At 58.6% G+C, this 15,668-nt stretch overlaps 1 protein-coding gene across 1 annotated transcript; it reads left to right on the plus strand.

Moving 5' to 3' along the window:
- The first annotated feature begins 3,010 nt into the window (after positions 1–3,010).
- Positions 3,011–13,501, plus strand: SIX3 (SIX homeobox 3). Its single transcript, XM_061211203.1, is given in 4 exon segments — positions 3,011–3,065; positions 10,628–11,438; positions 13,316–13,337; positions 13,340–13,501. Coding segments are annotated over 4 exon segments (1,050 nt in total).
- Positions 13,502–15,668: the final 2,167 nt, after the last annotated feature.

Raw genomic sequence — 15,668 nt, forward strand, 5'->3', positions numbered from 1 at the left:
TCTCTTTCTCACAAGAGGAACCTTCCTCTGCCCCTTGCAGGGTGGTCATCTACTTGCTAGCCCAGAAAGTCCTCTTCCCCGCTCCGCCCTATTTTTGTCTAAAAGAATCTTCCCAAACTTACCCTCTACTTTTAGAAAGAGAGTTGGGGAGGGAGGTGAATGGACGGAAGGGCACTATCGCACCCAGGGTGCCAGCCTCTTCTGCAGGAAAACCATGATGGTGGCTACTGTCTGGAAGGTTTACCAGGACTGGGCAGGCAAAAGGAGCTGAAACCAAAATCGAGCCTGTGCACTTACTTGGGCCTTTTGGGAGAGCCACTCTAGGAATCCCTCTTCCAAACCTCTGCAGCTTGACCAGGACAGTGGGTTCTGTTTGGAACTGAGCAGTAGGGGGTGAGAACTTCCTAATATCTCACAAAGAAAATTAGTCTAACAAACCAAATAATTCAGTTTGCTTTGGAGTGTTCTTTTGTGGACTTATATGATATAAAAGAAATTGGGATGGAAGTGAAGGCAGGAGGGTGTGCAGCTGAGCTAAGTTTCTCTGTAACGACTAAATTTTGCATAAAAAGAGAGAAAGGGGCAAAAGAAGGGCCCTCCGGCTTCTTGAACCCTGGTTGGAGCTGAACGCTCCTATTAGGAATCTCCCAGCTTTGAGTGAGGGCATCTATGCTCTCCACCCTATCCTTCTTTGGAACACAATCTCCTAAACCAATAATAACAACAAATAAATAATCCGGGTCAAGATGAAACTTTCCTGGATTGCCCTCTTCTGGGTGTCTCCAGCGCAGCTTAGAAGAAGGCGAAAGGGTCGGCTTTGGGGTGGATGCGGTGCTCTTTCTAGTCTCCAGGACTTGACCTGAAACCTTTCACCCAGTCGGCTCAACAAAGTTTCTCCCTCGGGAGCCAACGTCCCCCTAGCAGGAAGCCCTTGGCCTCGCGTCCGGCATCCTCGTTCGGGCCACTCTCCCTGTAGGTGGTTTCCTGCACATCTGCCTGTGACTGGGGTCACTCCGCTCAGGCACTGCGGCTTTTGTCTGCATCTGGACAATTGGATGTGCACCCGTGCATTCAAATAATTCTGTCTGTGGACACTTCTTTTTTCCTCAAATCCTGCTGTTAGTATTCCTCTAATTCTCCCGTATGTATTCGGGTACAATTGCATGTACGTTCCGTGTACAGTCAGGTGACTCAGCTTAAGCCTGAGCTCGGACGTCTGCGACCTCCTGAGTCTGCATGGGGAGGAGAAAGTGTGCAAGTGTAAACTCGGGGCTTCAGGTGGGGTGCGAGGTTAATAAGGCTTTCCGGCCCCGGGGCCTTCTAGGCCTCTTTTACACCTTCATCTCTCCATCTTCTTAACTTTCCAGGAGGAGGGCGATCCTCTGAACGATCCTGCGCCTCGCTCCTTCCGGAAGGGTCGAAACAGCCTTTGGGATCTCTCTTGGTGGATTTTGGTCGGGCCAGGCCAAATGGGAGGGGTGGGGGAGTCCACGAGGTTGCCTCGAGGCTCGCGACTGCACCTCTCCACTCAGGGCACCAACTGGCCCAGTGCGCCCCGGGATCCTGGGGAAGTTGCAGGACCCCACAGTGGAAGTCTAGGCGCCTCGGGGTGAGTGATCTACGTGTTTGGGGGCGAAACTCGCCTCCTCGGCCTCCCGGGAGCAGCTGTATTTGTAACTGGGAACTGGCCTGGACCCGCCCCCTCGGCCCCTCCTCCCGCCCCCACCTCGGCGCTCCGAGCTTAGCCGGATGCAGGACCGTTCGCCCCGGCCAACGCCAAACGCGCTAGGGCCACGCTATCCCTTGGAACCCTTACTGAGGCCTAGGGGCCTGGAGCGGAAAGGAAGGGTACGAAGCAGGGTGGTCGGGGTCGTGCTGCGAAGGCCTTGCGATGTATCCCTCCGCCGGGAGCCGCCTTGCGGGCCCGCGAGTCTTCCAGTCTCCGAAGCCAGCGGGAGCGCTGGCCTCCGGCTTGCTGGGTTGGGAATGGGGGTGGCTCGCCTGCGACTGGAGGCTGTTCTCGCAGGGATCGTGCGGGGACCGGTGCGTTCCTGGAATCCTGTAGTTGTGTTTTCTCGTGAGTGTGAGAGAGAAAGATGCGTACTCGCGGCTAACTTCAGGTCAGTTTGTTCGTAAAAGGCCGTCGTCAGCCCGTCGGTCTGTCTCTCCTGTGCATTCGCACAAAGTGAGGCCACCTCTCCCCACCCTCCATACAGCTTCCCAGGCCCGGCCAAAGGGCCAAGGCCTGGGGGCCCTGAGTCCTGGAAAGGTGAGGCCCTTGATATGCGCTCCCGGTGTTCTGATCGTAAAGTCCACGCTGCCCAGGTGCCCACTCAGGGTCAACTAGAAAACCTACGTGGGAAAGGGGGACTCGGAGAGCTATCCCCACACCCAGTGCAGGGTGAAGTCCCAACCTCGGCGCGCTGGACCTACAGACCTGGCGTCTCACTGCCGACCCAGCCGGTCACCCGGATTGGCGGCGGGGTGGGGTGGGGGGGATCGTGGAGTTGTGCTGGTACAGGTTGGAGGTGGGGATGAAAAGAGGGGAGAAAAGAAACTAGACTGGGTGGAGATGGGACATGGGGTGGGGACGTGGGGTGGGGATGGAGTTGGGGCAGCTTTTGATAGCGCCGGCTTTTCATCCTGCTTTGGGGACGTGCGTCGGGCTGCGCCGTTCCCCGCCCCCCCCCCCCCCACACACACACCGGAAAATAAAGCTAATGATGTAGTAATTTCGGAGGGGGTAAGGGGCTGGGCGAGAGGAGGGAGGAAGGATGGGGAACGCGCGCCCCGAGAGCGAAGGCAAACAGCTGTGGAGGCGCTGCCCGCGGTTCAGGCTTCCCAACAGGTTAGCTAGACAGGGTTCCACCCGGCATTTCGCAGGAAAGGGTGGGGGTTGGGGGGAGACTGAGCGAGAGGGGGAGAGAGCCTCGCAAGAGGACAGAGGGAGGGAGAGAGCGAGAGGAGCCAGAGCGCGCGCCGCGCGGTTTAAAAGGAGACACACTTCCTAATGAATATTTATCCGCCGCTGCTTCCTGCTCCCGGCTTCCCTTACCTTTCCGCAGGTAAGACCCTCCCTGCGCCCCAGCCCTGGGGGCCCTCCCAGCTCCCCCACTCAGTCTCGGGGCAATGTTGTCAGGGCGGAAGGGTTCTTGGCAGCCGAGGAGGGGGAGTAGGAGGGCGACTCCCTCCCGGCTGCGCTTGGGCGCGGGGGATGGAGACTCCGCACTGCCAAGGCTGCGTGTGTGGGCTACCTGTATGGAGTAGGTGTGGGTGCTGTGTAAGGGTGTGAGTGTGAGAGGGAGAGGATGTCAGCCCGGCGGCGCGAGCGCCTGTTTCACGCGCGCTCTGAGGACATTTTCCGACTTTTCTCTCGGACGCCCCGGATTTCTTGCCTTCGCCTTTCTCTGCTTCCCCCTCCTCCCTCCTCTGCCCTCGCCACCTCTCCCACCCTATCCCCAACCCCGGCCGCTGAGACGCTCTTCTCCGGGCTACTGTACAGCTGGCGCCGGCTCCCCCGGGCCGGATCCCGGCCTCTCATAAAAGAGGGTGTATAGTTGGGTTTCTGTCACAAACCCCCATACAAAGGCAGCGCGGCCACGGTCCCCTTCCTGCCCGCTACGCTCTTGAGGCTCTGCGGCGCGTTCCCCCACCAGTACACACACCTCGGGGTACCAGGGCCCACAACGGACCTAAGGGTGATCGGACCCCGGGGGCACTGGGGGAGCAGTCCTGGGCTGCAGCTGGGAGCCGGAGGACCCCCAGGGAGACAGCGCCGCTCATCCCCTCCCCCACTTTCTCCTCCCGCCTTCGCCGGCGGGAGGAGCACAGGGAATTCGGGGCAGCCAGGGGGGAAACTGGGAGGGGAGGGGGGAAACTGGGAGGGGCTGATGATATAACCAGAATTCTTAAATGGACTTACTTGGCCACCTGTTGAGAATCCATTTGGGGTCGGCCGGCTCCGGAGCTGCGCGTGGTGGACACACAAAACCAAACGGAAAAAGAAAATTCTTTCTCTGGCCATTCCCGGCGCGGCCCGTCAGGCTCTCAGCTCTGAGCTAGGGTCGGGCGGATCCAGAGCCAAAAGCAACTTTGCCAGGTCCCCAGCCACCCCAATGCCTCCCTCATCCCACGCCTCCTCGGCTCCGAGGCCGGGGGCTCGGAGCGCCCGGACTCGGCGCTCAGGGCCCAGCACCGGCAGTTCTGCTTAAGCCGGGACAGGCTTTTCTAAGCCCTGCTCAGAAGTCAAGAGCAGCAGCGCCGCCGCCTCTGCTTGGCCTTTCAAGACGCGGTCGCTCCTTATTCTTGTGCCTCGGCCTCTCTGGTCGCCCCTGGACAAAGCCCCCGGAGCCGGCGGCTCCCTTCCCGCTAAATCCCCTTCGGGGTCAATGCGCTACCAGCACCGGGCCGCGCGCTTCTCCTGCCAGCCGTGTGGCTCTTAAAGAGCGCAACCCCCCACCTTCGCCCTGCGCTCTCCCCCGACCCCCGCCTCCCCGCCCCTCTTCTCTGGATCTAGCCCCCCACGCCGATGCCTCAGGTCCCTCCTGCCCCGACCGAAGCCCGCGGACTCCTAGCCCCCTCCTCTCGCCTCCTCCCCTGAGCAGTTGGTGGGCCTGGCCTTGGGGCCACAGAGCTGAGTTATACCCTCTGCCTCAGGACCACTTTCTCTCCAACAGCGTCCACTCCTCTCTTCCCCCCTCCTACCTTTGCCCTTTGCATGGATCAAGGCCCAGGGCACTACCTTGCCCAGGTCAGAGACGATTCCTAAAAATAGTCAGTTTGGGCTTGAATTAGGAGGTCATAGGATGGATAAGGGGCGGGGCATGCCAGCTGAGCTGGGGGAGAGAAAGAGAAGAGGAGTAGACCAGATGGACTCAGAAAGCTCTGCTATCCCAGGGCCTACCTGGCCTTTTGGCAGAGGATGAGGGCTGGATGGTGCCACTCATTCCTAGAGGGGGCCACCCTGGAATGGGGTCCAGAGGTTACCAACCTGGCCAGCCCATGTGTGTCTGAGGGATCGTCGCATGCGGGGGGGCACCTCCAGAAGGCCCAGAGTGTCGATCTGAGAGCAAACTGCTTCCCAAGCTCAGTGTAGTAATACCCCCAAAAGTAACCTTTAAAAGCCCAAGAGCTGGGTGAGCAAGGAAGGCCCTTGAGTGACAACTGTCCAGGGAAAAGGGCATGGGGGGAGGGGGCAGCGAGAGGAAAACATCGACTCTTTCAGAGGACTGAAGCACAACTGTTAACAAGGTTCCTGACATCTGCTGGTCAACAATGTCACCTGCCCCACCAAAAAAAAAGGGAAAGTAAGATGGTGCTTTGGTCCCCCTTCCTTACAGAGCCCTCCCTCTCTTTCTCTCCTTCAGGCCTGTTTTAGTCTCAGTCTCACCCTAGCAGCCAATTGGTCTTGTACAGGGTGGCCCCTTGCCTAGAGCACTTTCTTCAGGCCTCCTGAAGGCCAGATGTGTGATCAAAGAGAAACCAGAGAGGGCATGGCTGGAAGTGTGGGCAGGGATAGGGTGGGCTGTGGTACTTTGCCTTCCCTAGTGCCAACTGTCATAACATTTGACTGTGCTTGAGGTCTGTGGATGGTGGGAGCAATGATGGTGTGCCCTCCCCTTCTTAAATCCAAGCCCTAGCACACCAGTTCTGGCTGTCATAGAGGATCTCTGCAAAGAAGTAGGTACCTCCTGAGCAGTGGAGACCAGAGGAAGCTGGAGCGGGAAGGAGATGGAAAGCTGACTCTCCCCTGGGCATCTCTCCTCTGCCGCCCCAACATTAGTCCAGATGCAGTTCTTTAAGGAACTGGGGTAACTAATTGATCTGAAATTGGCCCTCTTGGGAAACTTTGGCAGTGCAGTCCCTGGGCTACAATCTGAGGCCACAAACCATCCCCTAGCCCGTATGGCTCACATCCCCCCCAAGTCTCCCACCTCTTCTCTTGGGGCTGGGTCACCACAGCCAGCTAGGCCCGGTTTGTGCCCACTCTCCTGGACGGTGGCCCAAGACTGGAGACAAACTTCTCTTGTTTGAGGACGTGGGGGGCGGAGGGGCCTTCGGCGGGCGTTGGGGCTCATTAGGCAGAGCGGGGTGCCGAGAGGTGCGCGCCGCCGGCCCGGAGGCCGCCTTTGAGCGGTCGGGGCGGCTTCATTAAGCGGCGCTAACAAGGCATACAAATGCCGGGCCCAGCAGCTTTCTTGCAATGCCGGGGCCTTAGCAGGGCGCCAGGCTAATGAGGGTCACTCAAAGAGGCTGATCAAATATTCAAATTTCCCCGCACGCCGGGAACTTTTATGTACGGAGAAAGTTGAGGCAACTGAGCTGTGTTTACTGTCCGTGTCGACAATTGCTCGGAGCGCGGGTCCCCGGAGGCTAAGGGGGGTGGGGGCGCGGGAAGGGAGCAGTTGTTGTTGTTGTTGTTGTTGTTTTTCATTCAAAGGAAAGTAATCGGGGTCCTTGAAGGACTTCGCGGCCTCCCCGCCTGCGTGCTGCTCTCCCCTGCGCCCTCCTCTGCCGCCCGCGCCAAGGGCCTCAGTTTGTAGCTTTCAGGGAGGCCAGACCGCGGGCCACCCGGCCAGCTCCCGCCTCCCGATGTCTTGGGGGCCGGAAGGGCGTTGCCCCCCAGGACAAACTGGCCTATGGAGCTGAGCAAGGCCGAGTGGGTGCAGCTGCCCCAGCCCTCGGGTCTTCCTCCCTCGGAGGCTTCCAGACCCCTTGGCTTTGCCGGTAACCGAAACTAGGAGAGAGTGGGAATCTCTAAGGCACCTCTTCTGGTGGAGTTGAGACTGCCTGGGTTGGGGCTGATTTAGTTGTAAATAAATGCCCGGTAGGTCCTGGTAAGAGAAGGACATCTTCCAGCTCAAACGCCCTTTCTACCCCCATCACCTGTACTGCTGTCCTTCCCATCGCCTGGGCCAGGATTAAAGCAGGGACGATGGTGACAATTTTGTGACCTCGGCCTGTACGGGTGCCAAATCCCCGGAGTCTGAGCGGCCAGAGGGCGGAGGAGACCTAGAGACTCCGCGGGCTGACCCGTCCATCCGGATCTCCCTTCTCTGAGAGACCGGGGTGCAGGAGCCCCCTGCGCGCCACCTCCTCCAGGCGTCCCCCAGGCCCACCTCCCGGCCCTGGCTCTGCCCAATGCTTCGGGTCCCCAGAGCAGCAGGGCAGGCGGCCTGGGCCCCAGAACCTTAGGTCCTTCGGCTCCTAACACCCCTCCCCAACGCCCAGCGTCTGGGAATTTGGGAGGGGAAGCTTTGGTGCTCCACATCCCCCCCCCAACCCCCCGCCAGCACCCTTAGACCGACCTCCTGCGGAGCCTGCGCTCCCAGCTCGGCCGGGAGCCAGTCCAGCCATCCGCGCCGAGGGCTGGCCGCCCCGCCTCCCTCCCCAGCTCTCTGGACTCTCAACTTACGTGCTCCGGCCGGCGGGCGTGGTGCTTCGGGCCGGAGCGGAGAGGCGCTGGCAGCTGCGGGGCCGCGGGGTGGGCTCGGTGGGCGGCGCGGAGCTCGGCTCTGAGGGGAGGCTCTGACAGCCGGGGGCTGCGCGCCCGCCCCGCCGCGCCCGGCCCTGGCCCGGCGCACAAAGCTGCGCGCCTGGCTGCCTCCCTCCGCCCGACTTTGCACCCCCAAGACGCTGGAGGGGTGCGGCGGGTCGGCAGGCTCCCCGGCTGAGGCTGGGGGCAGGGGTGCCGCCGAGCTGAGCCTCAGAACCACTTGCTTCAATTCTTCTTGAGCGGCGACGGTTTTCGATTTCACCGCTTTCGGCAAAGCCCGCGGCACCTGCCCAGCCTCCCTCCGGGGCTGGTCGGGCGGCGGCCGGGAGAGGCCGGGTCGCCCCAACCCGGAGGCGGGGGTTGCGGGCACTGGGAGGGGACTGGCTGGGTTCACCCGCCCGCCCGGCGCCTTGGGTCCTCGGCTCCAGGGGATGCAGTTTCGGGGTCACGAGCTGTTTTCAAAAAGTTGAACACAATATTCGGAAACCCACCCGTAGGAATTCTCCCCCCACACGCGGCACAATACCCACTCCCCTCCCCTTTTTCATTCCTTCCTCCCCCGCTTCCTCCTCCTGCCCCTTCCCCCTCCCACCCCTCAGCCTATAATCCTTCCCCTACAAGAGAAAGGGATCGGGAAGAAAAGATGAAGTGTCTGTTTTTGTGTCCCAACCTTAGGGCTCTTTCTGGGCCCACAGTGAACGACCGCCTAGAGCTTCGCAGCTTAGCAGAAAAGGACTCACGGCTGGGAGGAAGATACACGGAGGGGAGAGATACCCGGAGCCCCACGAAGTGGGGCTTGGCGGGTCTTCCCTTTGGGCGAATATTTTTCTGCCGCAGTCAGCGGTTTTAGGACCAGCGATCCTGGCTGACTGGGGCTGAGTGGCCGGTGTCGGGCCCCCTCGCCCAGCCCACAGCCTCCCTGCCGCAGTGGAGCCTCCAAAGCAGCTTGCATTTCTCACCCCGGAGGCCTGGTGCTCGGGGAGTCAAGGCCTAACGAGGGCCAGAACTAGGGGTTTAGGGGCTGGGACACTTGCAGCCCCTGTCGCATTAGGTTTCCTATTTAAATTCTCTCACAGTCTCTCTTTCTCTCCTCCCTCTTTGAGATCTCCAAAGTGGTGTGGACTCAGTGCCTCACCCCCAGATCTCCATCGGAATGTAGAAAAGATCTTTTTTTTTTTTTTTTCAAAAAAGTTTTGAATTCCTCAATGATTTTTCTTCTGGAAAGGCAGCTTAGGATAATTATTTCAGCTTTATTGAGGGCAGATTAGTTGAAGTCTGGACGCTGCGTTTCAATACACGTTGTACACGGGCCGACAATGTGGGCATTGTTGGCTACTGTGTGTGAACTCATTCAAAATATACACTTTTTAACACCAAACCGAGTCCTGTCTAAATATACACAGTGCTCAGGGGAAAGACGTCTCTGACCCCGACAAATCTGCGTAAATCACACTTCCATAGTTACAGAAGCCTCACAAAGGGAGGCCCGGCTCAAGATGCTGATTACATGTTCTTAAAAGCAACATACCTTAGAATAAATACCCATGCCTGGCCTGGAGGCTGCAGTGGCCAGAGGGAGGGAGGGCCCCTCCCCATGCTATGGGCCTTTTGGGGTTTGTTTTAGGCTTGTGATGTTACTTTCCTTAAAGGAATTAGACAGTTATATAATTTTTTTTCTTTTCAGTATGAGCAAACAAGCCATTTTCAGGCCTATCCATTTCTTTGGGGCAGCCTCCAAAGTTTGAGTGGCCTTCTGGGGCTGGTAGGCAGACCCAGAGCCCCTTGGGGGTTATGGGGTAGGTGGCATCTTGGGAGGGGGGCAGAGGGCTTCCAGGCATCTCAACCCAACTTCCTCCACAGCTCCTAGGGAGGCAGCTGAAATCTGGGGGGGAAACAAAGAGGCGGGTTGCTTTTTAAGATGGAAAGTGTCCTGTTATTTCTACTGCTATTTTAAAATATAAGCCAATAGGGGAAATCAAGGCTCCATGACTGGGAGCAGAGTTAAAGAGAAGCCAGATCCAATGCAGAGGAAGTTGGGGTAAACGTGGCCGAGGACTACGGACCAGGGAGGCCAGAGCGGCTTCCAGCACCCTAGGTCCTGGGCTCCAGCTCCCAGGCGCCGGATGCCCCCCAAAATCCGAGATCCTGGGGCGCAGCAGCCCGCCGGACCAGGGTCGGCGCGCGGTGGGCCCCATGATCTCATCTCTCCTTTCTTCCTCGCCACTATTAGTGCTCACATAGGCAGAAAGAGGCGGCCCGACGTACACACCATGTGCAAACCCTGCTGGCTCCGCTGGCTCTCGGCCTCTCCTTGGGGGCTGGCCCTCGGCGTTCATGCAGCGTGGGGAGCCTCTCACCTCCCAACAAAATCCCCCCTTTAATTGCTCATCCCATTCAACAACTCTATGCCCATGGCTATTAAATTTTCTGGATCAACTTCTTTGGGGAAGAGGAAAAAAGAGGGAGCTCAGAGACAGTAAGAAAAGGAGAGAGAGAGGAAGAGAAGGGGGGAAGTGGTGAGATTAAGAGTTGCAAAGATTAAAAAAAAAATTCTCGTTCCCCCCTTCTCCCTCTTTCCCTGCTCTCCCCCTCCCCCCCACTCTGGCTAAGTGGTAAAACCGTCCTTACGTTCTCGGTATTGATTGGCAGGGCTGACAGTGATTGGCAGCGGTTGCCGTGGCAACGCCACAACGACACGCCGCAGACCAATAGAAAAGCGAAACAAAATGTTTCAATGCTGCACTCACTGTGGATTTAGGGGAGATATTATGAGGCTGTTGTCATTAGGGCGATTGCTGTGGAATCGCTGAATCTTGACTCGGCGGTGGTTGGCTCTCGCTCGCTCTCTCTCCCTCTCCCTCTCTGTCTCGGATTCTCTCTCTGCGCGCGCGCACCGGGCCGCTCTCCTTCCTCCCTCTCTATGTGGCTGCGCGGGTGTGTGTGTGTGTGGATGTGTGTGGGGTGTGGGTGTCCCTTACGCCCTTCCTCCTCCCCCTCCTCCTCCTCCTGCTCCCCCCTCCTTTCCTTCTCCTCCTCCCCCCTCTCCTCTCCCTCCTCCTGGTCCTCATCGCCCCTCTCCTCCTCTTCCTCCCCTCTCTCTTCCTCTCCCTGAATTTTCTCCTCTCCTCTCAGGTCAGTCCATGGTATTCCGCTCCCCCCTAGACCTCTATTCCTCCCACTTCTTGTTGCCAAACTTCGCCGATTCTCACCACCGCTCCCTACTTCTGGCGAGTAGCGGCGCCGGGAACGGTGCGGGAGGCGGCGGCGCGGGAGGCGGCGGCGGCGGGAACTGTGCGGGAGGCGGCGGTGCTGGCGGAGCAGGCGGCGGCGGCAGCGGCGGCGGCTCCAGGGCCCCCCCGGAAGAGTTGTCCATGTTCCAGCTGCCCACCCTCAACTTCTCGCCGGAGCAGGTGGCCAGCGTCTGCGAGACGCTGGAGGAGACGGGCGACATCGAGCGGCTGGGCCGCTTCCTCTGGTCGCTGCCCGTGGCCCCCGGGGCGTGCGAGGCCATCAACAAGCACGAGTCGATCCTGCGCGCGCGCGCCGTGGTCGCCTTCCACACGGGCAACTTCCGCGACCTCTACCACATCCTGGAGAACCACAAGTTCACCAAGGAGTCTCACGGCAAGCTGCAGGCCATGTGGCTCGAGGCGCACTACCAGGAGGCCGAGAAGCTGCGCGGCCGCCCGCTCGGCCCGGTGGACAAGTACCGCGTGCGCAAGAAGTTCCCGCTGCCGCGCACCATCTGGGACGGCGAGCAGAAGACGCATTGCTTCAAGGAGCGGACTCGGAGCCTGCTGCGGGAGTGGTACCTGCAGGACCCCTACCCCAACCCCAGCAAGAAACGCGAACTGGCGCAGGCCACCGGCCTCACTCCCACACAAGTAGGAAACTGGTTTAAGAACCGGAGGCAGCGCGACCGCGCCGCGGCGGCCAAGAACAGGTCAGTGGCGGGGCCCGCGGCCTGGCTACACTCTCCGGGGCAGGGGAGGGGGAGAGTGGTTGAAAAGAGGGTGAGCGGACAGGAGGCGGGAGGCCAGCGGCTGCCGAGCAAGCGAGAAGCCGAGACCTCCTGGTCAGTTGGAGAAAGTTTCCGCTTGCCCAGGAGCGTGGAAGAGGAGCGGGCGTGGGTGTATTGATTGCTTTGCCCTAAAGGGGCTCTCGTCAGGGTGGAGAGAGTATGTATGAGGTCCTGAGTGCCCATAACCTCTGGGTCGTGTCCCTGGGAGCCTTAGCCCTGCGCTGCACCCGCGCCAGCCTCCTCAGCCTGGGATCCAGCTCCGGGCTTCTCTGGAGCCTACAGACAGGGAAGGAAGGAAAGCGCTCCTTGCCACCTGGTTCTTATTTCCACGCATATGCAAAAACCCAGGGAGGAATCCACGAACGTCTGGGAGAGGAAACTGAACCTGGGTCCCTGGCATAAAGGGGAAAGGCTGGTGGCCACCGTGCAGCAGGCCTGTACCCAAAGCCTTGCAAGTTGCCTGACCAGGAGCAGGAGAGCCAGGCTGGGAGTGGAGAGGCTGTGTGTGTGTGTGTGTGTGTGTGTGTGTGTGTGTGTGTCTCGGTGCTAGCCCTCCTGCCGAAGCCAAGGAGCATCCCCTTGGTCCACTAAATTGGGAAATAGGAGCAGAAGCTGCCTTGCTGCCCGGCAAGTTGGCCACAAACTCACAAAGTTGCACTGGGTTTGACCTGTCAGCAGAGCTGGGCCTGGGGGAAGTAGGGAGAAAAATAAGAAGAGGGGGAAAGAGGAAAGGAGTGGAGAGGAAGAGGGGAAAGGAGGAAGTTGGGTGAAAGCCCTGATGGAAGGCCTGTGTCCCAGCCCTGCCAGCGTAGGCACTGGGCCTGATGCACTGCAGGGAACAGGGCTGCAGTTGCCGACAGCTGCCTGGGCTGGGGACTGGGTGTGAGCTCCTGGAGGGAGTGAGTGTGTTCCGTTTTAGGTGTCCCAGGCCTAAGCCTTTGGCCCTCTCACCCTTGCCTCTGCAGCCAACTTTTCGCCCGATGGGGGCAGCGCCCAGGGCCAGGGGAAGGCCTCCTCGTGGGGAGAACTCAGAGACACTAGGTTTACGTAGCAGCTGCCTGGCCCGGGGAAGGGGCAGCCGGAGACGGCTCTGCACTCCCCTCCTACCTTCTCTGTCTCCCGCTTTCCCTCTTCCTCCTCTTCCCCCACTTCTTTGCTCCCAGCTTCCTCATTTTCTCTTCCCCCGATCCTGCGCTCTGCTCAGGGATCCAGAGAGCAAAGCCAGCCGGTCCTACCAGGAAGAGGCGACGGGCGAGCAACCCGCAGCTCTTGATTTGGGGGAGCTGAGGCAGGAGGCATTGAGGGGACCCGTCCACTCCAGAGGCAGCCGGCTGAGTCGGAAGAGTCCCAGGGGCTGGGGAAGAAAAAACACCCAGCCTCTCCCCGACTTCTGCCCCTTCGGGGCTCGGCGTCCTTCGCAGTGTGCGCCCGGGCCTCCCCTCCTCTGGCGGCCGGCCTCGGGTTCTACCTCTCCCCCCGAGGCCCGCCCCGATTTGGGAAGCCTTGGGAGGCTCCAGAGAACGCCGGGGAGGGGAAGACGGGAGCCCAGACCGCGCTGGGGAGGCTGCAGCGCTCAGGGAGCCGACAGATGCCCGGAGGAGGGGTATACGCGCAGAGAGCGAAGTCGGGGGCGACGGCGAAGGGCGCGGGGTTCGGGAGGCGGAGGGGCACGGGCGGCTGCGGAGCACCGGCGGCGGCATGCCCGGCTTCCCGGCGGCGCGGGCTCAGGGAGGCGGCTTGGCGGAGCCGGGTGTTGGGGCTGCCGTATCAGGGCGGGCGCCGCTCTCTGTCTCCCGCAGGCTCCAGCACCAGGCCATCGGACCGAGCGGCATGCGCTCTCTGGCCGAGCCCGGATGCCCCACGCACGGCTCGGCAGAGTCGCCGTCAACGGCGGCCAGTCCCACCACCAGCGTGTCCAGCCTGACGGAGCGCGCGGACACCGGCACCTCCATCCTCTCGGTAACCTCCAGCGACTCGGAATGTGATGTATGATACCCAAGGCCGCCCTCCTCCTCCTCCTCCCCCTCCTCCTTCCCCTCCTCCTCCTCGACCTCCTCCTCTTCCTCCTCTTCCTCCTCCATCCCCAGAACAAACCGAAATCAGGATACACAATCATACACACACCCAAGTACACACACACTTCCACTCCAGCCAAAAATATATAAAAACCAAGAAAAATAACAAATTAAACGCAAACCATCAACAATTCCCAACCACCATCTACCACCACGGCCACCCCAAAGGACCGCGACGCCAACAGACAGTCACAAACGCTGATGCTGCGGGCAGAAAACATAAAAGAGGTGACAATTGTATACTTTCTAGGACAAGCACGGCTTCTCCTTTTGGTTCCCACGGACCCGGCACCCCACCTGCATGACGATTTATTTGTATCTGGGAAAATACTCTCTCTAGTTTAAAACGATTTAAAAAGAGTCGACTATACAAAAACCGACCGCCACCACGACGACAAGACGACAAAAGCAAAACAGACAAAAAGAAAAAAAAAAAAACAAACCCTCCATCTCCGTTCGGAATTTGTTTAAAAAAAAGAGAACTCCTCGAGAGGGAAATAGCAAATGTTTCTCGCCTTTTGTTGCGCTCTTTTTTCCTCTCTCGCTCTCTTTCTTTCTCTGTTTTTAAGTCCAAGTATTGGTCAAACAAGATGCAATCTTCTGTTTTTTGTTCAGCAGACAATCATTTTCTTGTTAAGCACCTTTTTCTCTCCACTCTGTCACTGCCTGTGTGGGTACTGGTTATAAATGTGGAAAAAGAATAGTTATGACTGTAACAGATTTTTATTTTTATTTCAAAATTTTATATGAATTATGTATATCTTAATGATCGGTCATTTTCCCAGTTTGTAATATATGTGTAGAAATTGCCTGTATATGATATTGCTTTTTCTCCTCTCCCTTTCTCTTTCTTTCTCTCCCACCCTCTTCTCCCTTCCCGCTCACCTGTCTCTTTCCTTTTTGGGGTTCCCCTCCCACTCGATGTTCCTGGCGTCGACTTGGCAGTCAAGGCGTGGCGTGGCGAGCTGGGTTAGGAAGAGGGACCCCCGTCGCTAGCGAAAGCGGAGAGTGAGACCGTAGTATTCTTATGCAAAAGCTATTTCAAGTATTTCTTAGCTGCTTTGGAGATATCTCTCACTCCCCGTAGGGCGCTTTTACTGTTATCTTAACTGCGTGTTTATCTATATGTAAAAACTTTCTAAAGCAAATACAGTATTCTCCATTTTCTTATCACTCCCGGAGACTGGTGTTTTTATCCGCCCCTGTGCCGGCAGCCTCGGCGTGCAGCAGCCCGGCCTTCGCTTCCACTCCAGCTATGCCGCCGGAGCTGGAGCAGAATTTTAAGACTGTGTCTGAGCTTTTTTCTGGAGAAGGGGAGTGGAGGTGGAAAGATGGGAACAGGCCCTTCGGAAAAGAACTAAAGCCAAATCCCGAGCGAAAAGGCAGAGAGGGTGCAGGGAGAGGGGATTAACGGTCGGTTTCTTCAGCGCGAGATGCCAGGCCTAGATCCCCAGGAATTGCAGCCTTGCCTCGGCCCTGGTGGGTCTTTGGGAGCGTGTTGGCGTCTTTTGGTTGTTACTGCCTTTTTTTTTTTTTTTTTAATGGGAAATACACAAGTTCGCCAAATGCAAGCATAAATCTAGACCGGAGGTGACAGGTTTTCTCTTCTTCTGGGGGTGGGGTGGAGGTCAGGGGACAACTGTAGGCCAGATGAGGAGGGTATAGAGAGAGCGAGGAGGTAGTTTGAGTTTAGGGCCTAGAATCAGGATGACCTCCCTCCTCACCACCGGCATGTGCGTCTGTGTGACTGTATGACTTGCCTTATGGCTCTCTGTCTCCTTGAAATTACTTTTCATCTTTTGGGATCAACTGGAGTCTCTCGAGCATTTCAGAGTTGGGTTATACTTTAAAACGACCCCCCCTCCCAAATCACTGCCTTTTGCCAACCAGGTTCCCGCTGGCCCCTGGCCTCCCCTCCCCGCGCGGGGGGTGGGGTGAGGGCCCACAGTTCCCTGTGTTGGGGTGGCTGGCGGCGCCTCCGCCGCTCTGGGCCAGGCCGGCCTGTGCCCCAGGAGGAGCCGAAGAGGTAATTTCAGAAAACTTGCTTTCACTTGAAAGTCCAATTTCCAAAGCGAGT

This window comes from Eubalaena glacialis, chromosome 14 (assembly GCF_028564815.1).
Source record: "Eubalaena glacialis isolate mEubGla1 chromosome 14, mEubGla1.1.hap2.+ XY, whole genome shotgun sequence".
Taxonomy (NCBI): domain Eukaryota; kingdom Metazoa; phylum Chordata; class Mammalia; order Artiodactyla; family Balaenidae; genus Eubalaena; species Eubalaena glacialis.